This window comes from Toxotes jaculatrix, chromosome 18 (genome assembly GCF_017976425.1).
Source record: "Toxotes jaculatrix isolate fToxJac2 chromosome 18, fToxJac2.pri, whole genome shotgun sequence".
Classification (NCBI taxonomy): domain Eukaryota; kingdom Metazoa; phylum Chordata; class Actinopteri; family Toxotidae; genus Toxotes; species Toxotes jaculatrix.
This window is the reverse complement of record NC_054411.1, coordinates 4,543,890-4,568,381: the sequence shown is the minus strand read 5'-3', so window position 1 is coordinate 4,568,381 and position 24,492 is coordinate 4,543,890. Positions and strand designations below refer to the sequence as shown.

Here is a 24,492-nt window from a genome sequence, read left to right as displayed (position 1 = left end):
ACAGACTTGATTTGCTGGAGTGTGATTTTTTTTTTTTTTTTTCTTCTTTTCTTATTTTTTTTTTTTCCTTTTGCTATTTTAGGGTCACTGGGTTCTTGGCATATTGCCTGTTAACCAACAATGTCTGCCGGCTGCACATGACACAGCAGGCTCAGCAACTCACTGCTATGCTTTTGAGCATTTATTTATTTATTTGTTTGACGAGAGAAGTTTTAGGTCCTCTTCTTTGTGACCAGTTCCTCTTCTTTTAGTGTGATCCCATCACCACCACCCCACGTGTGGATAAAAAACATGTCTTTTAGCAAGTCTTTCTAAATAGAGTTTGTTTGTTTTTGCAGATGGCGTGACTGTTCCTTGCTGTAGGTTTTATTGTAGTCACAGGAGGCGACCTTGACCATCAGTGACCTCAGGCAGGGGCTCTCCAGTTAGGTAATGTACAGGTTCGGTCTTTTCATCTTTAAAAAAAAATCTGTCACATATGAAGAAAGCTCAACAAAGGTGTGTAGTTTTTTTTTTAGTCTACTTTCCCTGATATCCGTTGTTCCAACTCAACCAGCTTTATTCGTCCATTAACAGAGTGCGGCTCCTCTAAGGGCACATTAAGACATTTACTGTTGCTAGAATACCTCCTAAAATGTGTGCCCTCTATCACCATAGGTGGTTTTAAGTGGCGCATCAATGAGTCACATAATCCTATAAGGTAGCAGAACAGGCCATTGGGTAGAGAAAAGTGTGAGTGACTCACTGATGGTGAGTGGGTGGTCAGGTACCGAGGCTCACTTCACGAGCAGAGTAGATAATAACACACCGTCTGTACATCTCCATTCCCATTCGGGGTTTGAAAATAGTCAGCCACCCCAGCTGTTAGTCATTATGCCTTGTGGTGTAGGGGAGGGAGGAGGCCGCGTCTGTCAGCAGGCAGATAAGGAGAGGAGGGCTTCACGCCGTGTTGTTCAGGCGTGTGTTCGCCGCTCCGAAAGTTCCCGTGTGGTTCATTAATCACAGTGTACTTGCAGGGTTTTTCTATCTAGACCACTGTCTTGTGAAGAAACAAGCAGCCAACATAAACTCCCCGGCTGTGATGCTACTGTCTCACTGTAGTTAACCAATGGGAAACACCACATTGTTTCACATTTTTTAAAATGATGTATAACTTTTGATAGACTTTATTAATTTCATTCCAATCAGCCTCTCTAATGCGGTTACGGCTTTATTCTCAGTCTCCCTCACAAAGAGAGGTCAGAGGTCACAGCTTTGGGACAGAACCAGTGTTTGTCCACTGTTCTAACGTCACACTGACCCAAATCTAGATTGTCCTGTTGAACAAAGGCCTTTCGCCATTAGTTTAGCTTAATACACACTTAAAATTTATGTGAGATTCTTTTTAACAGTCTTTTAACTCTTTGTTTGGAGCAGCAGGGAATCAGTCACATCGGGCCAACTGAACAGTATGGGTCTAGTTGAGATTATTCAGATATTTATAAATGCCTGCCTGCATTTGCTGCTCTGAACTGTCTTTTCTCGTCAGGAAATCAGGCTCCAAACTGGGTGAACACTAAAGTAAAATCTGCCGATTTGACCTTGGTCTTTTCTTAGATCTGTCACCACCAGAAATATGTGTTCTCCCCAGTCTCTCCCACCTTTGTAAGTGCTCCACTGGAAAGTCGGTGAGTAGCCTGCATATAATAGTGAGACAGACCATTTGCTGAAGTGAGTGAAAAAAAAAAAATTACACATTCATTTGACTGACACACGCAGCCCCGCGGAATATTTAACGGAATATTTACTTTCCATCTTTGTTGTTTTTCTTTCTTTCCTTCCTTTCCTCCCACAGTGCTCCATCCGACCCCCCCGCATCCCCCGCGCACCCCCTCTCTCTCTTGTAAGTGTCGTGAACGCGCTCGGTAGGCTGCTATTAAATGGGCGGACTTGTAGGCGCGGTCACGTACAGCTGCTCCGGTGGTTTTGACTGTCACATAAAAGTGCACGTCCCAGCGGCCGACCGGCGGAACTCTGTCTGTGCTTTCTGTGGGACCGGGTCGGACCAGACGGACACTGGGCACCGTAACCAGCGCCGGTGATATATGTATGCTTTTCCTTTCTTCTCTCCCTCTCTCTTTTTTTTCTTTTTGTTTTAAAGCTGAGCTGCAAGAGCTCCGCTTTCATCTACTGTATGCGGGCGTCCTGCCACTGTTGTTGATGTTGTTATGAGAAAGTAGGTTAGTTTTGGAGCAGGTAGATAAGGCTGCCAGGGTAACGAGTTATTTCACATAGTCTTACCTGTACTGTTAATCTCTGAATTGTGCTTCAGCCCAAAAGAATCGTCAAAACCATTTCTGTTGTTTCAAAGGTGGCTTGAAATGTGTTTGACAGCCTATAACCTAAACTACAGTATGGGTTTCTTTATAACAGATCATATTTATTGACATTTTGGTGTTTTTGTTATCTCAGAAAGGATTTCTGAATGGTCCTGTAGTAGTGTGACTCAGTAACCTACTTCTTGTACTTACTCTAGCAGGATTATTTAAGTTATTCTGTTATAATCACTTGAAAGCAGGATACTGCTTCGTGCAACTCAGCATTCATTGTGTGTTTTCCCCCCCACAGCCTACAGAGAGGAAAAAAAAAATCAGGGAAACACATGAGATCAGCGGACATCCACTGCTGACATCAACGACTATCCAAACACGGTACGCTTTGGATTTTCTTCTTCATTTGAAATATAGTTGATTAAATTGCTTGCTTGTAGTGGCACGCAGAGACCCATTTTGCCCATTTGCTCAGATTCGGGCATAATCATATTTCACCCCTAGTTTTCACTCCTGCTCCTGCTCCAGCACCCCCACCTCCTCCTCTTCACTCCTTACTTTCATAGAAAGTCCCTCACATTTCTCCAGAGACCCATGAGTTGGAGGATACGCTTCTGAAAAGGCTGCTGGTTGGCTGCTTTGCTCTGTTTATGCGTCTTTATCATACCTTTTTTATTTATTAGGTGTGTTTCTTATCTTAAATCTGTATTTGGTTCTGTTTTGCCTCCACCCCAACCCCCCCTCCTCGTCTATTTATGCATTAAAGTTTCCAAGAAAGCTATCCTCGGTAGCCTCCACCTTACCGTGGCCTGCCTGGCGTGGGATGCTGGAGAGTGGGAGAGCAAGAGAGGAGATTTGATGCCGCTTGGCAACAGTAAGAGGTGTGGCATAGTCAATCATGGGGGATTCATTCTTCAACTGCTGTTATGTCCCACCCCATCCCCCAGGAGAGGAGGAACCCCACAGGTCCAGGCGCTCAGATATCATGGCCTCCCATTCAGCTCGCGTCTCCTCCGACAAGCGCTTCCTCATCTTCTTTGACTTTGATGAGACAATCGTGGATGAGACCAGCGACGACATGGTGGTGCAGGCCGCCCCGGGTCAGCACCTCCCGGGCTGGCTGAAGGACACCTACCAACCCGGCCGCTACAACGAGTACATGCAACGCGTCCTGGGCTACCTGGCGGAGCAAGGCGTCACCGAGAGCGACATACGCACCATAATGGAGAAGATACCGGCCACCCCCGGCATGCTCACCCTCTTCCAGTTCCTCCGCACCCGCCCCCCGCAGGACTTTGAGGTGGTGCTGGTGTCTGACGCCAATACCTTCTTCATCGAGTCCTGGCTCCGACGCACCGGGACCCGCCAGCTCTTCCATCGGGTCTTCACCAACCCGGCCACCTTCAACAAGGACGGGCGGCTGGTGCTGAGACCCTTCCACTCTCACGACTGCCCGCGATGCCCCGAAAACATGTGCAAGCAGGTGGTCGTCAGGGACTATGTAGCCCGCAGGACTCAGGAGCGGGGCCGCCCCTATCAGCGGGTGTTCTACGTGGGAGACGGAGCCAACGACTTCTGCCCGGCGCTTGCCCTCGGGCCCCGGGATGTGGCCTTCCCGCGGCGGGACTTCCCCATGCACCGGCTGATCACGGAGACCCATGAAGCCATGCCCGGGGAGTTCAAGGCGGTCACGGTGCCGTGGGCGAGCGGGGAGGATGTGGTGCAGCGGCTGAGGAAGCTGGTGGCAGAGTAAAGGGTCACACACAAACACAGAGAGAGAGAGGAGAGACGATTAAGGGGCCAGTTGACACTTTTAGTCATATTCTCAGGTAAAATAGTCCCAAGAACAAAGGTTTGAGGCAATAAACTCATTAGCAGTTTCTGTTAAAAATAAATAAAACTAAATAAACAAATAAACCGTGTCTGTCTGGCATGTGCCTCAGATTGGACCAGCTTATCACGTTTTGGTCCAGAGGTACCTCCAGTAACAGAGACTCAGTTTAACATCAGCAGGTTAATGATTGTGGGGACCTGCCACCGTCACCCACAGTGAAGGAATCAACAACAAATCCTATGTTTTGTTATTAACGGTATTTTGAAGTAAAGGACAGAGCTTTAAAGTTTGAGGGCATTTGCATAATAAATATCCGTCAGTGGGATGACATTTAAAAGCATTATTCGTGGTTCTTTGGGTTAAACATGGGTTAATATGGAAATCCATGTTCGTGATCACTTTAATAGCAATATTTAATAAAAATGTAATGGACAGTTTTTGTCAAGTAAGTGACCGGTTGGCCATGAATTACACATATAAGTGTGTTTTCTTTCAAACTGCACTTTTTGAATATGAAATATTAAATTATAGAGTCAATAAATGAAATCACAGTAACACTGCCATCTGATGGCAACGGGCATTTCAAGACCTCTACACGATGACCAAACAAAAAGAGTTGAGGTATTCTATCAGCATCTTTGTCAGAGAATATACAGTATGTCTAATTTACTAAATGTGTGACTATGTTTTAAGAGTGTGTCTGTTTGTTTAACTTGTTTATCAGTCTGTTGTGTCTTTGCTGTGTAGGCCAGGCCTACTGAAAAAAATAAATAAACACCAGCAGGAATAAAGCCATCAACTGAAACCCTGCCTGTGCCTGTGTTCTGTCATCAAACCTCTTCAACATCATCTGGAATCATTCATAACCATTATACTGATAACATCCATGTACTCCTGCCATAAAAAGGCCACACAATTTCTTATTATTACTGTTACACCTATCATACGTACCACAATCGGCTTTCAGAGTCTCCTGAGGGTCAAAAAAAAGTTCTCTGCGTCAGTCAGTTCCAACACCTAAGTTTCTGTGTCTGAAAATCATTTGATGGAGTTATCATATCGAACCCCATCAAATGATGGTTTAGTGTTTAAATGTGTGTAAATCATTTATTTAGCAGAATTTCACAAGGTTGGTCTGAACAATGGGGCCTATTCTGTTCAGCTAAATCAAATTCAAATTACAACTGCCTAATAAGAATCTGTCAAACACAGGTTTATATTGGCCTAACCTGGGGAGATGATTTTCATTTTCTGTTTAGTATAATCACGCTGCTTTATTTCATGAACACAGACCGAGGCTTTCATTTTCAGGTGTGTTCATTTAATGGCTTCAACTGGTGTGTTCGTGAGTGTTTAGTGCCATCTGTTGGTCAAAGGGCATAACTACACCTCTATCTGTTTTATAGTTTCATTGTGAGTGAAAAAGATAAAGATAAATCTTTATTGTCATTGGACAACCATGCTTTGTACAAAACACAGTATAACAAAATAAAATAAAATATATTCAGGATAAAATATAGAGTGTATACAGAGTATATGCAGAAGTAGTGTACATTGTTGATTGCACATGGCTCGCTGTCAGAAAGGCAGCTAATCGGATGGGGTCAGGTTGAGTGTTTGCGTTGTTGTAAAAGCTGTCCCTGAGTCTGTTTGTCCGTGCCCTCGGCGCCCTGAATCTCCTGCCGCTGCCCTCTGCGTAAACACCCGGTGTCCTGTGTGTGTGGAAAAAATTAAACTGGCTGTGTAAATAAAATTAAACCGTAATTGTGGCTTGTGCAAAAGTCTGGGCAGCGCTCTAATTCAGCGCTTCAGCATGCGAGCGTGTCTAAGAGTGTGCCTGTAGTGTACCGTCTCGATCAGTGGGGGGCGCTATTGAATCTTTATTTCGAATGCTCGTCGCCCCCGGGTAATCAGAAGAAGAAACCCGGATGTAGTATCACATGCGCATGGCGCTATTTGTGGAATTATTTATCTTCTGAATACATCCTCAACTTTTAACTTGCTCTGAAAATAATATTTCCTGACTACATTTTAACACAATACAGGTGAGCTTCTGTTGCAGGTCGCAAGTTATAGCTCAGCGCAGTAAGTTAGCTACATCGCTAAACAGCAACGTAACTGAAACGTCGTCCGCGGGTCATTCATTTCTTTGCTTGTTAGCAGGCTAGCATGCTAGTTTTTGGCTAATTAGTGACAACGCCGAAACAAATGCAAGAGCTGTTTATAGTCACCGAAAACTTCTCATTAATGCCCGATTTTAACCTGCCGTCCGAAATTGCCTGTAGCTTCATAAATAGCGAACGGAGCTTTGATCAATGTGCACATTTTGCTACCGGCACAGTTAGCATTAGCTTCGGTTAGTAGGTAACTTGCTGTTAGTTAACTTCAGTCACCACCGGGCTTTGAAATACAAGCCAACTCTAATTTATCAAAAGACTTGAATATGACCATTGTGAATATTGATTCACTCAACAGTACTTCACTAAAAGTAAGGGCTGCATAAACTACAGTTGTATTGCGGCTAAAAATGTTGGTTTCTTTGCATTGAACCTCAGTGAGATATTGTCTGTAACAGTGCATGAAATCCACAAACATAAATGCTCATTAACACAAACCCATTTCTCAGGTCTCTACAAGATGGAGGCTGATCTGTATGATGAGTTTGGGAACTACATCGGTCCAGAGCTGGACTCTGACGATGATGAAGATGATCTGGAGGCAGAGGACAGAGATGTCGATGAGGTACTCTTCAGATTCAGTGGTTATCACTAGGAAGTACTTAGAGTTTGTTTATATGTATGTATGCACGTTATGGTAATAATACTGTCCCTGTGCAGGGTGATGAAGATGATGACGATGAACCTGCCGATGCGGATGACGATGTCCCGGGCATGGAGGTGGTCCTGCATGAGGACAAGAAGTACTATCCTACAGCAGAGGAGGTTTATGGGCCCGAAGTGGAAACTATCGTCCAGGAGGAAGATACACAACCTCTTACAGGTAAGAGACAAACAAAAGTGTAATCTATATTTACAGAATCACACTGAAGGACAATGTGTAATTGTTGTGAGAAAGTTAAAATATGCTTTTAAACAAACACACAAAAAACAGTTTTTCCTCTCTACTCTTTCCAGAGCCCATCATCAAGCCTGTGAAGAGCAAGCAGTTCACCTTGATGGAGCAAGAGTTACCTGCCACTGTTTATGATATGGAGTGAGTCTAAGTGGTTTTCTGTTTATATGGACATATGTACAAGTTTGAAGATGCAAATGTTGATCCAGAATGTAACCCACTGAACAGGAATCTTTGCACAGTCTCAGTCCTGCTGTGTGCTGTTTCAAGCTGTGATATCCATCCTCTCTTCTGGCAGATTCCTCGCGGATCTGATGGACGGTCCCGAGCTGATCCGTAATGTCACCCTTTGCGGTCACCTTCACCACGGCAAGGTTAGAGCCTGCCTTACAGCTGCTTCTGGCTCAGTTTCTCTTCTAGTTTTGTATTTATGGTCAAGGTTCCTCTGCAGGCAAGTTGCCAAAGAGGGTACATGTTTTTAAGATGTAAAATTTGACTGCACATTAGACTCATCTGTGAGTCATGGGGATCTAACAGATTTGTTTATTCTGTTCAGACCTGTTTTGTGGACTGCCTGATTGAACAAACACATCCAGAAATCAGGAAGAGAGATGATGTGGACGTGAGTGTTGTCTACAATAATTTGATAAATTTGTCTTTTATCACACATAAGGTTTGTATAAGTCACCAGAGACTAACTGTATTTTACCTTTTCAGCTCCGATACACAGACATCCTCTTTACAGAACAAGAGGTAAGAGTTTTGGTTGAACTATGGTCAAATCATAACACTACGGAGTATCCTAAAATACACCGGGTTACCATATCTTAGAGTATGAAGGGATTGTAAACATGATCCAATTTGACAAACTGACTTAGTCTCTTAAAGATGGGAGGTTGCTGGGCTTTGTTGTCAGAAGTGATTGTTTCACAAAACTTATATACTTCTGTTTCCCTTCCTGCAAAGGTGATTTCTGTCATGTGCTTTTTCCACAGAGAGGAGTCGGTATCAAGAGTACCCCTGTCACAATGGTCCTGCCAGACTCCAGAGGCAAATCTTACCTTTTCAACATCATGGATACACCAGGTATTGTACTTTGACTGGATACCGTGTGTGCTGAATACACGGTTTGAGGTTTTGGTCTTGAGAATGAAACTTTAAAAAATGTTTGGAAGTGATGTAAAATCTTGTGTTTCCATCAAAGGCCACGTGAACTTCTCTGACGAGGTGACATCTAGCATCCGGATCTCCGACGGTGTTGTCCTCTTCATAGATGCAGCAGAAGGAGTGAGTCACATTTTGTTTTTCTTTTTCTTGTTCCTCCACTCCTGTGCTCTCTCTTCACATAAATTGATGTGTTTAGCTTTCCATGTAACCTCGACCTTTGTAAACCTCTGCTCCTATATATATTTTTTAATATCCAATCATATCTGCTGTCTACCGGTGCTCTGTTAATAGCCATGCCCTGTCTAGCATTGTTTGCTTTATGTCGCTGTTGTTTTCTGCACATTATGTACATGTGTCCTAGAGTGTGTGTGTATGTCAGTGTGCATGTGAGTGCAAGAAGAAATGTGTGTGTGTGGTTCAAAATAGTGTGTGTGCACTATAATATATCTGTCTTGTCTCTGCTGTGTTTTAACAGTTGTGTATATCACCAGTTGTTCCCTGTGAAATGTTTTGTTTCACTGAATACGATGTATATGGCTGAAACAACAGTAAGCCTGCTTGACTTGACTTTACTCAGGTGATGCTGAACACAGAGCGACTGATCAAACATGCAGTTCAGGAGCGTATGGCCATCACCATCTGCATCAACAAGGTGGACCGGCTCATTGTGGAGCTCAAACTGCCTCCCACGGATGCTTATTATAAACTGCGCCACATTGTGGATGAGGTCAACGGTTTGCTCAGGTAATACTGGAAACCCATCACTTCCACTGTGTCTGCAGAGGTTCATCTAAAAACCACCGACACGCTGACGTATCGTTCATTGTTACAAAGTCAGATATATAATACTCTGCATTTGGTGACTGGTCGTCTCTCCTGCCCTTCAGCACATACTCCACAGATGAGAACTTGGTGGTGTCCCCTCTCCTTGGAAATGTGTGCTTCGCCAGCTCTCAGTACAGCATCTGTTTCACCCTAGGGTCCTTTGCAAAGATCTACTCAGACACCTACGGTGAGACAACTGTTCAGAGTATAAACATCAACAGTGGACCAGTGCATCCTCCTCATCTCATGCTTAATGCATTTATTATGGCACTAATTAACTTAATATTTACAGGTGACATCAACTATAATGAGTTTGCCAAGAGGCTCTGGGGAGACATTTATTTCAATCCCAAAACGTGAGTAAACTACTTTGGAAATCAGCAATCAACAGAATGCAACAGATGCCGAGCCAACATTTTTTTTGCTCCTCTTCTAACACATCCTCACTGTACTGTGATTTTCTTTTCTTCTCTTTTTAGTCGCAAGTTCACAAAGAAAGCTCCCAGCAGTAACTCTCAGCGCAGCTTTGTGGAATTTGTTCTGGAGCCTCTCTACAAGATCCTCTCACAGGTTGGACATGGCTAACAGAATTCTCTAATGGGCAACAAGGCAACAACAGCTAGCTCAACACCCGTGGGCCCCATCAGGCTCGGGCTGAGTTGCAGAACTCTGCTTGTAATCCTCACCCAAATCCTCTTTGTGTCCAGGTGGTTGGGGATGTGGACACGTCTCTCCCCCGAGTTCTGGATGAGCTGGGGATCCACCTGACTAAAGAGGAACTGAAGCTGAACATCAGACCACTGCTGAGGCTGGTCTGCAACCGCTTCTTTGGAGAATTCACTGGTATGGCTTAGTTTGTTTTATAATTTCTGTTATTTTATTATTTCATTTAAAGCACTATAAAGCTGTGTTTCAAAGTGTGTAGTGGTCTGTTCTTAGACTTGGCCACTTTTAAACACAAAAATGGCTCTAACACTTCTAGTATATATATATAGTTACATACTGTTTTAACAAAGATAACTCTGTTATCTCATTGACTCTGAAGTCTCATTGACTTCAGAGTCAATGAGATAACAGAGTTCATCCTTTTTTCTATATAAATAAAGTGCTAATACTGAATAGACAATAAAATGTAGTGTCTTTTACTTATCTGCTCGTGATTGTAGGAGATAAACGGTCATGCTTCAGTAAACATGATAAATGAATTTTAAATCGACTGCGGGTGTCTTCCCCTCCAGGCTTTGTGGACATGTGTGTTCAACACATCCCCTCACCACAAGAGGGCGCCAGGAACAAGATCGAGCACACCTACACAGGAGGTCTGGACTCAGACCTGGGGGAGGCCATGGCGGAGTGTGACCCCGATGTGAGTATAATGGAGGCCGAACACGAGTCCCCTGTTTATTGGCTGATGAGGAGCAGATCCGCTGGTTAACTGCAACATTCAATCTGTTTCTAATGGAAGTCAATAGCATCTTTTCAGCTGGTCTTACACATTAAGCCAACAGGCTGTTTCATTTGGCTTGAAATGAACAAGCTGTTAAATAATCCTGTTTATTACAATGCAGGACACTGATCACAGTTTTCCAAGTTCCTCTTAAAAATCGTACTTCCCTTTGCCAAAGCCCTCTTATATGTCTTTAGGTCGAAATGTTATATTCCAGTGCTGAGACTTTCCTGTGCTATTTTCTGTCTCTCTCTCTCTCTCTCTAATCCCTCTCTCCTGCTAACCTCATGTCTCCCGCCCCCAGGGCCCTTTGATGTGCCACACCACTAAGATGTACAGCACTGAGGATGGGGTTCAGTTCCACGCGTTTGGCCGAGTGCTGAGCGGGACCATTCAGGCGGGCCAGCCCGTCAAGGTTTTAGGAGAGAACTACACCCTTGAAGATGAGGAGGACTCCCAGGTCTGCACCGTGGGCCGCCTGTGGATTTCTGTCGCCAGGTACCATCCAGGGGTTTTGGTTTGTCGAGTGAGAAATCAGTCATTGTTTGAATAAAATTTGATTTGATTCTCCGTCCACATTTTTAGATACCAGATTGAAGTGAATCGAGTCCCTGCTGGCAACTGGGTCCTCATCGAAGGTTGTGACCAGCCCATCGTCAAAACCGCCACAATCACGGAGCCCAGAGGGAACGAAGAAGTAAGACATGAGAGAAAAATACCAAGGAGATCTTCAAAAATACCTTATGAGTAGAAGTAGTTTACATTTTTTACTTTCTCCATCAGGCTCAGATTTTCAGGCCGCTGAAGTTCAACACTGCATCAGTTATCAAGATTGCAGTGGAGCCCGTCAACCCGTCAGAGCTTCCTAAGATGTTGGACGGACTGAGGAAGGTCAACAAGAGCTATCCATCTCTAACCACAAAGGTATGAGACTTTCATGCAGTGGGGAAGTTTTTTCAAAATGAAAAACTAATGCAATAATTAGTTAACTGCTGTAGCAGAAATTATAAGTGACCAAATCTGTGTTTGTATCTTTGTTTTCCAGGTGGAGGAGTCTGGAGAACATGTCATCTTAGGTACAGGAGAGCTCTACCTGGACTGTGTCATGCACGACCTGCGCAAGATGTACTCCGAGATCGACATTAAAGTAATTTTTCTTGATTTGGTCTCGTTAAATTACTTAGCAGTGTTTATTTCAGTATCGAATCATTAACTCGTTTAGTTACTACATAGATTAGCATAGCATTAGGTCTCTGTGTGTAATTTTACTCGTGTTTACCCACAGGTTGCTGACCCAGTTGTGACTTTCTGTGAAACAGTTGTGGAGACGTCATCGCTCAAGTGCTTTGCTGAAACGCCCAACAAGAAGTGTGTATTAAACACAACATGTTCTAGATCTTATCCACACAAATAACGACATGAGTACAATAAAGAGAAAGCTCACTCTGTCAAGTTATTAATATAACTCTATACATGTAATCATTTTCTCTGTATGTTTCTAATTTCTGACATGAACCTTTATTAAGACTGTTAGTTTGGATGTTGTATTTCTTGGCGGAGTTAAGTTTGTGCACTGTGCTCTTGGAGATCACAGTGTCAGAGTCAGTCCTTCCCTCTGGTCGAGTGTCTCCCTGATTGACAGCTGTTTGATGTGATTGACAGGAATAAGATCACCATGATTGCTGAGCCCCTGGAGAAGGGGCTGGCTGAGGACATTGAGAACGAAGTGGTGCAGATCACATGGAACAGGTACGATAAAGAAGACATTACCACTACACACACACACACACACACATAGTTTGAGTGAAATCTTAATTAATTGCGGTGATGTAATGTGCCTTTCACATGAGATGTGCCTATAGATTTTCCCCATTTCATATAGATATTAAATTAGCCTTATAATTTCTCCGGATTTCAGAGCCATTCCGACCCATCATTTATTCTCATTTATCTCTCGGTTAATGATAAATGAGCAGGCATGCAAGAATGGTGATTAGTTCTTTAATTCAATGTTGTCATTGAAGAAGGTAGAGGAATGTGGAAATGCCCAGGGCTGAAATATTAATTTAAAAAGTGCAGTTATTGGAATGGAAGGTAATAATCCTTGTAAATCCATGGGTGTGGTTCCTGATTTTCTTCAGCTTATCACGCATAGAGCAAGAGCTTATAGATATAGGTATGTATAACTTTTATTTAAATGTAAAATATATCCAGAGCGGTTTTGTATTTGTATACAGAAGCAGAGTAAAGGACAGTCTGCACATTGTGACAAGTATGTGCTTATTAAAAGCCCTCCTCGGAGTATTGATCAGTTCACTCACAGTAATTGAATCATGCACTAAAAGCATGCATGAATTTTCCCATCCCCCGAGACATGAAGAGCACGCACGAGCGTGTGCTCCGCTCGAGTGTCGCTTCCTGTCAGTGCTCGGCTCATTGTGAGGCCATCTGGACCCAGGGGTGCCAGCATGGAGCAGCGATGCCAGAGTGACACACTTCACACGCCATTAAACTAAACCTTCGCTCTGCTCCTCCTATTCCATTAACCCCAGTGACCCCCCGATCAACCAATCTCCTTAATGTTCCAGTTGACACAATGTGCAGAACCTCCTTTCAACCAGTGGCTGTTCTGTGTCCTCATGGCAGAAAGAAGCTGGGAGAGTTTTTCCAGACAAAGTACGACTGGGATCTGCTGGCTGCCAGGTCTATCTGGGCCTTCGGACCAGACACGACGGGACCAAACATCCTTGTAGACGACACGCTGCCGTCAGAGGTGAGTTAGGTTAGGAATCATTGGTTAAGGGAAAAAAAAAGAGAGATTGACTGTTTTAGTGTGCTAGTGTGTGAGATCTCTGCTTTCGTAGTAAACTCGAGATGTGTTTGTTTTTCCCGTGTAGGTGGACAAGGCTCTGCTGGGCTCGGTCAAAGACAGCATAGTTCAGGGCTTCCAGTGGGGCACCAGGGAAGGACCTCTGTGTGATGAGCGTAAGTTTTTCAAAATAAAACCTTTGTTCTTTGTGCTGCAACTGGTCCTGGAGCCCCCCCCCCGCGAATGTCTGTCAGTGTTGTGTTATTATAACTCAGTCTTTCTGCCGCCCTCAGCCATCAGAAATGTCAAGTTTAAGATCCTGGATGCAGTCATCGCTCAGGAGCCTCTCCACAGAGGAGGAGGCCAGGTCATCCCCACAGCCAGGAGAGTGGTGTACTCCGCGTTCCTCATGGTGAGGTCACCCCCTCCTCCCCCCCAACTCTATTCTTCTTCTCAGCTACCATTAGCTCCTGAAGACGTCCCATTCATCCTCACTTTCTTTAATGTTCCATTACCTTGATTACAGTTTGGGATTTTGCTGACGTTCGCTCTTTTTAATTGTAGTCCGATAACATTCTTCGTTCACGATTTTGGCTTCTTTCCTCGTCTCCCATCTTAAATCCATGGATCAGCTTTACATGGGATAACCATACTGTTTATACGGGCTTTTGTCCTTTCTTTAATGTATAGTCTCCCTTATGTTCCAGGCCACGCCAAGGTTGATGGAGCCCTATTACTTTGTGGAGGTTCAGGCTCCGGCTGATTGTGTATCTGCTGTCTACACAGTGCTGGCTCGGAGAAGGTTGGTCTACTCTTATTATCCTGATGTCCAGAATCAACCCAGGCAGAAATGTTAATGCTAGAGCTTCCTAATGAGCAACTCATTTGAGTCATTTAAGTAAATTCTTTAACACAAAGCATGATCGTTGAAATTCAGTCTTTTATTTATTTATTTATTTTAAATTCGATCCTGTGTTTGTCATCTATCAGGGGTCATGTCACCCAGGATGCACCTATCCCTGGGTCTCCTCTCTACACCATCAAGGCTTTCATCCCAGCCATCGACTCCTTTGGCTTTGAGACAGACCTCCGCACACACACACAGGGACAGGCCTTTGCTCTGTCTGTGTTCCACCACTGGCAGGTAAGACTCATAGACACAGGCAAATTATGTCAGTGAAAACAAATAGAATCCAGGTTTAAATGCACTGAATGCTCACACACAGTAGTTCAATGTCCGTGTTTCTGGCTGCATTACTTATTTATCTCATTTATCTGAATGTGATGCTTCTTTAGTGAACATAAATACAAAGAAATAAAAATATGTGTGATCCAAAACAAGAAATATTCTCCAAAATAAAAACAAACTAAAATACATCTCACAGAATAAGTAATTTGACAAATATTAGATTGTCAGGACGCCCACAGATCAGCAGCAGACGAAACAATAAACACTTTACGCCTACACAAAATAAGAGGAAGTGCACACCTGAGATTCATTCGCTTGTCAGCTGTTGGGTCAGATGAACTGAAACTGAAAGTGTTGTTAGCTTATTGTTAACACCCACCTGCCTGCAGCAAATCTAATTCGGTCATTTACGAATTGCAGCGTAAACGTTGCACTTTTGTTTTTCGGATTAGAAAAAACGGAACAACTCCGTTCAGAAGATGGCAAATCTGATTTTTGTGTCTTAAAAAGGGGGGATTAGATATCCTCCTGTCACCCGTACACATACTCACATGTACAAACTCACACGTACATAAAACCGCGGCAGCTTGTGCAGCAGAGTGGCCAACCTTGTGCACACGTCTGCCACTCTGACTAAACCGCTTTTGATGTGGAGTGGAGCGGAGTGTTGAGTCATTACGTTTTAAGTATAATGTGGCTGTCTACGTCTCTGCCTGCCATCCCTGACATGTGTTTGTGTCTGCACTCTGCAGAGCTGTGTCAGTAAAAATTAGCTCCACTTAGTTTAGATTAATACTTTCCTGCAAAGTCCGTTCATCTGGAAGGGAAATAAGGAATTTCATAGGTGTGAGTGTTAATGTTCCATCCTCCTGACTTATCCTTTAACCCCTTGAGGTGAAAAAGCAAGTGTTAGACTGAATTAACTCTCTCTCTGAGAATGGATTGGATGTTTTAATAATTGTGTCCTCAGACATGTGTCCTGTTCCCTGTTGCTGTCTTTACCCTGTGTTTTAATTATGTGGAGGCTCCAGAGTTTGTACCTGATACAGTCGACGCTCTGAATCTTCCTCTCCGCTCTGGTCTTGGACTGAAATTGCTCCTGCTGGCACGTATCGATTCAGCTGTCCTAGAAAATAAGAATCACACACGAGTCCCTGAACTGTGTTGTTTGCCTCATGAAACCCAAGAGGCCTTATCGTGCCTCCCTCATTGGTTCGATTTGGTACTGACAGTACTGGCATGTGAACAGGGCAGTGTTGAGTTACTGTTGTTAGCAGCTCTCACCCATCTGTTGATTGGACTCCAGCCACTCCATTGATTATTTTTTCCCTTTTCCTCCTGCTCTAATCTTTCCCCGAGGCTGGGAATGTCTTATTTAGTCCACTCTACTCTACTTCTTTCAGATTCCAAATCCCTAACAAGTCCTCTCTTCCTCTCCCTTCCCTCTTTGCGTTAAGGGGAATGTTTCAAATATCCGTGACAATGAGATCATTTTGTGAAGGTCATACCATGAGCTCCTTAAGATAATGGATTTAGCGACTCATTTTTAAAAGCCTGTGAACGCTTTACTTCTTCCAATTCAACCTGCTTACGTTGCATTGATGCTGTGTTGGTCACGAACTGAAAGAGTGACAGTACTTGCACGTTGCTTTTTCCATCACGTTGATGGACGCAGTCCTGACTCAGTAACTACGGGACAGACTTGCAACTAAATCACATATTCAGTGAGAGGCTGGTGCCGCTACTAGAAGTGTCCACGCAGCTTGTTAAAGCTCAAAATCTGATGTGTGTGTCCTGTTGTCAGACTGTTCCTTTGATTGCTCTTGACTGAATATGAATGGGGAAGATTTCCTTAGAGGCCGATCGTTCATTTTCTCTGGTTTAACTGTTTCTTGTGCTTCCTTTCAGATCGTGCCCGGTGACCCCCTGGACAAGAGTATCGTGATCAGGCCTCTTGAGCCTCAGCCTGCCCCTCACCTGGCCAGAGAGTTCATGATCAAAACCCGAAGGCGCAAGGTGAACCTCGTTTCCACTTGTTAATTACTGTTTTCTGCTAAGCGTATATGTAAATTTGCTTTTTTTTTTTTTTTTTTGCGTGACTAACATCCTTTGTTGTTCTGCAGGGTCTGAGCGAAGATGTGAGTATCAGCAAGTTCTTCGACGATCCTATGTTGTTGGAGCTGGCCAAACAGGATGTGGTGCTTAACTACCCCATGTGAGGCTGTAACACTGGCTGCAAACCATACATCCAACACCTGAAGCTCCTCCAGGCACAACGGAAAATCCTGCAGGTTTTTGGGGTATTTGAAGTACAAACAGAAGCCCATGAGCGGTTTTCATAGATTCGGGTTACTCAGTGGTTATTCTACATCTCCAGTGACTCCTTCGCCGTTTTATTAGCTTGTCTACAATTTTCCAAATGAAAATCACACAACCCGCCTTTTTTAAAGATCCATAACGAGGGAAGATCACCAGGATCAGTCGTTAGATTGATGGAAACCACAGGAATACACAGGAATTAGGGGAGTTTTCGCTCCTCTCTTTGGAGAGCAGCTGTAAGTTTGCAGAAGTTTGTTGCGACTCATCGTTGTTTTGTATTTTTATTTTTTATATGTACAAATTATCATTGTTTTTGTAGAATAAGATAACTTCGAAGCTTTTTTTGTTTTTTTTTTTACAAAAAGAAATTGGATGTCATTGATCGGGTCTATGTCTGAATAAAAGGTGTGTAATTCAGAGACAGATGTTGATCTTTAAGATGTGGCTTCTTAGACCATCGTCCTAATGTTACTGTTGAAATCTTGGATGGATATAATTAGCATTTAACTGTTGGTTGGGAAGCTTGAGTGTGGTGGACTCGATTTTGTGTGTGTAAGTTGGAGCTTTGCTGCTGGTTTGAGTGAACGCTGTGTGGGCGGTGACTGATGGACGGGCTGCGGGATGGTTGGAGGCAGGCGGAGAGGATGCAAAGGTTAGAGTTACACGGCTGAATAAAAAAAGAAGGAACGACGCCGCATATAAAAGAGGACAGATGTTAATAAAGGAAAAACACTTGGTTCTGACATCTGAGTCAGATGTAAGTCAAACGTTTGCTCTTTTTCAATCATGTGAGTCGAGAAATACACTGAACGCCAGTGACAGAGACTTGTGCTCAACTGTTGCTCAGGGGGAAAGATTATTGAGTGGCTTAGCACGTATTTATGTTTAGGGAAAAAAAAAATAGGATTACAAATTAGCGTGAGGCTGATCGCCACTATATTTACTGTCACATTAACTACTAATAATAAACTACCACAGGCGATAGGCTGGCTGCACAGTACATGTCTCCCAACAACCTGAGTCAGCTGTAACACATGGTGATTGAGATTTTTTAAAACTAGTTAGCAAACAAGGAGAGAAGGCAAAATACATAGCTAAAGATAAATGGTTCAAATGGTAAGTTCTGTAACACAACTGCTTGCAACTCACCATTCGAGAGACTTTGTATTTGAGCTGTCTTAAAACTATTCAGAGGACCTTCTTCAAGGTCTTAAAATGATGTTTCATTTGAACTCTGTTTTTGTGGGGAAGTGGATTTTTCTGTGGCCAGTTACAGAAGCTTCTTCTTGTTAAACTTGTCATCGAGATCCATTGTAACTGACATGAAATGGAGCTGATTCAAGCTAATCAAGCTGTCCCCTGTGAAAGATGAAACCTGTAACACTCACCTTTCCAGCCCACAGGTGATAAGTACTTGACCTTTAAAACGTGTACATATATTTATTGAGTGGATAATCACTCTTGGAGTGCAGCTACACCTCAGGATGGGTTGATGCGTGAGCCTCGTCACACCTTCAGAAGACTTTCGTGTCTGGACGGCTCAGTCCTTCATCACTCACCGCTGACAGTCCCCCCCCCCAACAGTCCTGGAGGTAGTGGAGATCGGGAAGGTAAGAGCGGGAACATGAAGTCAAAAATGGCTTGAGCTGCCTTGACATTTGGACTGAATGTCAATCCTGTCCAGTGAGACAAGGGTTTTTTTTATTTCAGCAGACGTGTGTAGATGGTGACGGGGGATGCCATGCCCTTTTCAAGTGCTTGGAGGAAGAAGAAATGAAGAGAGTGAAGAATTGCTGTGTGAACACAGACTCACCATTAGGGAGAGCTAAGTACGGTGATGACACTTCATCGAGGTATCGACGTGCAGATGTTTACGGGGTTTGCGTCTTCTCACTTCTGCTTTGAAGGTATCCGCTCCAACAGAATGTGATCAGCTCTTTACATGTGTTAAGTAAACGTGCACTAGACACCACGGTCCCGTCACTCCTCCCTTTGCACTGGCATGAGCTGGGATCGTGCACGGCTCCGGGCGCTGAGACGGATGGCAGCAGTTCTTGCCAGTCTGAACACAAGGCCCCGGAGCACTTGCTACAATCTGTGGTCCCTGTGCTAAATATAGATGGGAGCAAGACTGTGCCTTGGTATAGGGCCGACTAGGGACACCTTTCTCCTGTAAGTCAGTCCTTTTCCCTTTTCCCTTTGCAGCTCCATCTGCTCTCAGCTCACCTCATCAGCCACCTTCTTCTGCAATTAATCCTCTGCCCTTAATTCGTCATCTTGTCCTGTCTCTCTGCACCTACACACCTCTCTGGCTCCGTCATGTGTCTGTGACTCAATCACACTTGTCTCTTCCTGCTAACATCACGGGCAGACCTTTTCCTCTAGAACATCCCGCCCAAAGTAGGGAGCTACAGGCTTGGAGAGTCCACGGAGACAGTTTCATCTTGATGGTCTGCTTATAGCGCAGAAGTGGCCAGTTGTATATATCATTAATACATGTATTGGCACGATGTGGATGATGAAGCATTAGTCAGCCTCCAAGAGACACACAAAATGATTACAAAGAGAAGGAAAACAACTGACAAAGACAAAAAAAAACAAGATGCAAAATTGTACATAAAATAAGTAAAAAGAAAAAAATCCACAAAGATATGCAAAACAACTGCACAAAGACTGCAAAGCGTAGCTCCATCTTTTGTAGTCATTTTGTGTCTTTTTCATTCAGGCTGTCTTGGGTGTGGGGGGGGGGGGGGGGGGGGGGGGGTACATGTCTGTGTTTAGGGGCCCCTTGTGTCTGTCCATTGCTAAAGGCAATCAAATATTTATTGGTATTATTTACAGTTGTTTATTTGTCATTCAGAAATTCCACTGAACAGTGTAACTGTTAATAATGTACAGTTCAATGTTAACCGGAGTCAGAGCTTTAAATTTGAACCTTAATGTGTTTGTATGTGTGCACCCCCCCCCCCCTCCTCCTCCTCCTCAAGTTTATATATGTTCTGACGTGTCCTTCTTGACCAGTCAGATGTAGCCTGTACTACAGAAACACAGGAGGGCGCCACCACTGCCCAGCAGGTCAGCGACAATTTGAGGGCCGGCAAGGTCGGAGCTGTGAGCAGACACACAAACCCGCCCCCTGCCCAACCACATGACTGTGTGACTCCTGCACCCTCGGGCACCTGAAGGACCCACAATGGTGAATCGCTCTCCAATCACAGACAGGATCCAGAGGTCAATCCATCCCAGAGTTTGGCTCACAGAGGGATGTGCATGCACGGGTGCCCAAGAGGGCTGCAGAATCAGAGGAGGGGTCGGGGGGTGGAGGAATTTGTGAACAACCTGCCCCCCCCGTTCAGAACAATCAAGCTGCAAATTCAAAGCAACGAGCTGTTTCAATTTGCCAAATGAGCCATATGTGTTTCCCTTGCTCGAGGCCTTCCACAAAAGCAGATTGAGACCAGACGTGGGCCCTCACACAGTGAGTTGCTACAACGGTGAAAACACCTTGGAACAATGCCGATCATTTCCACTGATCTCTGAGTGGGAGGCTCGTCTGACTGTGTGGAATCACAGACGTCATCTGCCGAAGGAGCCTGTGTTCCTCAGTCATTTCCTTGGAATATGGTTTGGGGCCCGGTGGTGAAATCTGTCATTTTTGTCAAAGGTCACCAAATTATGTCACTTCAGTTTCCATCCAACAGGCGAGACTCATCAAATCTGCTCTTTATTCAAGCTTGGTGGACTCTGCAAGAACCAATGAAGACAGAGTGATGCATCTTCCATAAGCCTGACCAAGCCAGACCAAAGCTGATCCTCCTCAGAGAACAGGCCACTCTGCTATAACTTTCCATTGCCTTTTCTGTCACAGTTTTTTTTCTATTTTATTTATTTATTTTCCCCCTTTTACTCCATGCCTTACAAAGACATGAAGTAAAATGGTAAAAGCATAAAATGACCTTGCTTTGCCCGAACTGGCCTAAAAGCCTCCTGACTGTTCCTTTATACCTTCAATTAAAATATGGTTTTAATATTGTGATATAAACCAGCTCAACATTTTTTTTAATTGAAGGTAAAACGTGATTCCTTTAATTCCCCATAGACCAAACACACGAAACCAGTAGTTTATCTATACAAATCAATAAATGTCATTGATGAGATTCCTCAGCAGTTAACAGTCCGATTAAATATGTTTATGCCATCATAAACGGCGACACCGACACAACAGGCTTCATCGGGAATCCACCCAGAACACGGTAAGAGCAGTAATAGTGATAATAGTAATAAGCTGCAAACACAGAGAGAGGCTTTTGTTTTAAAATTGGCTTAATTGTCTTTTTTTTCTCTCAGGCAGATGTTTATGGACCCGAGATGTGTGTGACCTGTCGGGTGCGCGCACTGTCAAAGACGCGTACGCGCAGCATCCTGTTTTACTGTCTCCCCTGCAAAGACGGGTCGCCAGGCGTTCAGTCGGGAAATCCAGCTGTCACTCAGCGAGACCCCCGTTCAGCCGGTGTCACACCGTATGTGGCACGTCGCGGAAAACCCGGTCCTGATAAATACGAGACAAATGCGCCGCTGGACGTAGGAGGACACCTCCGGTGATCAACAGATCGGCAACTCCACTGTCCAGTCCTCCTGCGAAGAGGAACGAGACGAGGGACCCGAAAGACAAAACCGGAGCCAACTGGCACGTGTGAGCCACCGACACAGCCTGCTTATTACCAAATTCTCGGGCCCGTCACAGAGATATGAACAAACGTGCTCTCAAGATTTGGTTTTAATCAGCCGATGCAACCGCTCTTGGCAGCGGGGGAAGGCTGAGTCCGTGCCAAAATGACCAGACTATTGTCTAGCATCGCTGTAACGGAATGGGCCCGCAGGAATTTTGGCACCGGTTTTACGCAGCAGACCACATAGTCTAATCGACGTCCCTCGACCGAAGATTGAGCGGTGTGGCTGACATGGACAAAGAATGCTCACACATCCCGTAGTGATGTTATGAGATAGAATAAAACCACATCGGTCAAACACCCTGCTGGTTCCTCCCAAGAAGTGGAGCAGATAATCAACGGCGGGATTCAAGTTTGGACCTCACCAAGTCCAAGACGACCTTCCCCTCCCAGAAACAGGATCATCTTACATCTTAAAGCATCTTCACAGACTCGCATAGCGGTAAGATTTCATCTATTGATTCCCAGTATTGTAATGGTGTTTATTTCCATCTTTGCTCCTAATGTGGCTAATTTCTAACCCAATGGAAGCCCGGGTGAGAGTGAATGTCGGGGGGTCACAGACGCACCATTTGGCACCATAACGCACAGGCAATGGTTGCATCCCCGTGCTTCTCTTTTGTTTTATCTTGTTTTTTTGTTTTAATTCTTGCGCGGGGTTTTCTCCGATTTCTTTTCCATGTAGACCACCTTGGTTAAGGCCAAGCTGTGAGCAACAAGAGATCAACTTCTCTTGAACAAACGTGCTTTTAGGAACCAGCGGCGACCGGCGCGTTTAATCAAATACAGTTTGTTTTTTTCACGCTTAACAAGGTTTGATCTTGAACTACAGTGTCTCACAGTCTTTTGTTCATAAAAAACATTTCAGCAGGAACATGGTGTAGATGGGCGGTGCAGGGATTCTCTTCAGGGTTTGGTTAAATCCTTCAGGAGCTGTTCAAATTACTGGAAGCACACACAGACTGTATAATGACTTTATTGGTAAACTCTCTCGATTCATTAATAATGGATAAATCTCGCAAGCGCTGTTGAGCTTTGCCTACAACACATTACTGGATTTGAGGGTTTTTAGTGGAGTAATTTGTAGTGAACGGTGCTGCAATGTATCAGTCAGGCTCACGTTATCAGAAGCTACAGGGCTGAATTATTGACAAAGGAGATAATTGCAGCGGTAGTTCTATAGGTTAATTGCTTAAATAACCGTCTTAAACACATTTTTACTTACCAAAAGAATATAACAAAATTATTTCCATTCTCAACATCAAATAATCCACCAAACAATCTTGACATAATATTACAATGTGCTTAAATCTGCATTTACAAATTGTAAATAACAACAACCTCAGGGTTTTATTCATCCATGATTGTGCTGGTGCCTTTACCCATGGTGCTCTAGCTCTAAAAGGCTTTTGTGTGCTAACCATTTCCTTGACAGCTTCTGCACACACACACACACACACACACACACACATATTCCCTGATTTAGTGATTATCTCATTATTTCTGAAGTCAATATATCAAAAGAAAGACTCCCACCACTCAGAGCAGTTAACCCGGGGAGCGGCCAGCACCCGGCATTATTCACCAGGGTGAGAATCCGATTCATTGTGCTGGATGCCTTTGAAATATGCCACACTGGCTTGTGTGTGGAGCATCTGTCAGCGCCACACCAGCAATGGCTCAAATCCGAGCCACCGTAATGAGTTTCTCTCCCCTGTGCTTCAGAAAAATCCTCGCTATAAGTAAAGTCCTTGTGATGAATTTGGGATATTGCCAATTGAAAGAGCTTAGCAGGGGTGAGTGATGCTTGCTTTCCCGTATAACATATGGATGGTATGTATGTATTCAGAATTTATTCTTTGGTAAGCTGCCAGCAGAAGCATATCTACCTCCATTTGCCCTCCATTCCTTCTTCTTTATTTCTATCCAGTAAGTGCGGTCTTGGCATGTCACAGGTTTGCATAGTGTAGATTTTCTATATGTGAATCTGTTTCGGCGAGGCAGTTCATCTCTGCTGCCCGTTTCCGCTGCATACCCCCAAGACCATTATTTAGCTCCCTGTGGGTTCGTAAAGAGACACTGGCACCAATATTGGAGGCGGGCGAGTCGACCCCCGTGCTCTCCAGCACTGAGAGTGATGAGGTGCAGATTCTGTGTGGCAGCGAGAATGGCCCATCACTTCAGTTAGTATGATGACCAAAGTGCTCCTGTCCTCTTTTCATTTAAAACATACTACATTTTCTGTATTATTATTAACATTACACCGCGGGAGACACTTCTACAAAAAAAAAAAAACTCATGACTTGGCAGATACACGTGATGAATTGTGAATGGATGTTTATTAAATGATCAGAAGACAGCCTAGAAAAGTCTGAGAAATGTTACATAGCCCTTTAACTGGCTGCTAAGTTGATTTATAACATACTCGAAAGTATATATAAAACAGAAAATTTTGCAGCTGTGTTTCTTCAGGGATCCAAAAAGAGTCCATCCAATAAAAAGCACCAAAAATGGCAAGCAGAGCATAGCGACTCTGATCAGCTGTGTCTTCAGTTCCAAACTGGATGATTAAAGCATGAAATTCAGAGCAAATACTAAACAACTTCACTCACTAAAGAAATCGACTTAAAGTATTAAAAGAAAAAAGATCTGTTGATGCATTTTACTGTCGATGGTCGAGGTGGAGCTGATTTTAATAATTTTACATATTGTTGGGTAGTTTTCATGGTGCATCATTCAGTAGAAAAAAATGAAAATACAATTACAGTGAAGTACTCAAGCTTAATTACAG

At 43.9% G+C, this 24,492-nt stretch overlaps 2 protein-coding genes across 5 annotated transcripts; both read left to right on the top strand.

Annotated features, from left to right (window-relative positions):
* Positions 1 to 1,768: 1,768 nt before the first annotated feature.
* Positions 1,769 to 4,935, top strand: phospho1 (phosphoethanolamine/phosphocholine phosphatase 1). Of its 4 annotated transcripts, none has more exons than XM_041062557.1 (3): positions 1,769 to 2,077; positions 2,608 to 2,690; positions 3,076 to 4,935. In XM_041062557.1, exon 3 carries the CDS (start codon positions 3,208 to 3,210, stop codon positions 4,060 to 4,062), a length of 855 nt encoding a protein of 284 aa, XP_040918491.1. In that variant the 5' UTR covers positions 1,769 to 2,077; positions 2,608 to 2,690; positions 3,076 to 3,207; the 3' UTR covers positions 4,063 to 4,935. The 4 variants fall into 4 exon arrangements, with proteins under 4 accessions (XP_040918491.1, XP_040918490.1, XP_040918493.1 ...); XM_041062556.1 differs by having other exon boundaries at positions 1,769 to 2,086; XM_041062559.1 differs by having other exon boundaries at positions 1,770 to 2,077; positions 3,257 to 4,935.
* Positions 4,936 to 6,057: 1,122 nt separating this feature from the next.
* On the top strand, positions 6,058 to 17,390 carry eftud2 (elongation factor Tu GTP binding domain containing 2). Its single transcript, XM_041062529.1, has 28 exons — positions 6,058 to 6,188; positions 6,770 to 6,885; positions 6,981 to 7,143; positions 7,278 to 7,356; positions 7,514 to 7,589; positions 7,772 to 7,837; positions 7,933 to 7,968; positions 8,211 to 8,301; positions 8,420 to 8,502; positions 8,960 to 9,126; positions 9,270 to 9,394; positions 9,500 to 9,563; positions 9,687 to 9,777; positions 9,915 to 10,050; positions 10,446 to 10,573; positions 10,959 to 11,152; positions 11,240 to 11,351; positions 11,438 to 11,578; positions 11,700 to 11,801; positions 11,940 to 12,022; positions 12,317 to 12,403; positions 13,301 to 13,427; positions 13,552 to 13,639; positions 13,757 to 13,875; positions 14,171 to 14,265; positions 14,454 to 14,607; positions 16,561 to 16,668; positions 16,776 to 17,390. The coding sequence occupies exons 2-28, from the start codon at positions 6,781 to 6,783 to the stop codon at positions 16,869 to 16,871; spliced, it is 2,916 nt and encodes a 971-aa protein (XP_040918463.1). The 5' UTR covers positions 6,058 to 6,188; positions 6,770 to 6,780; the 3' UTR covers positions 16,872 to 17,390.
* Positions 17,391 to 24,492: the final 7,102 nt, after the last annotated feature.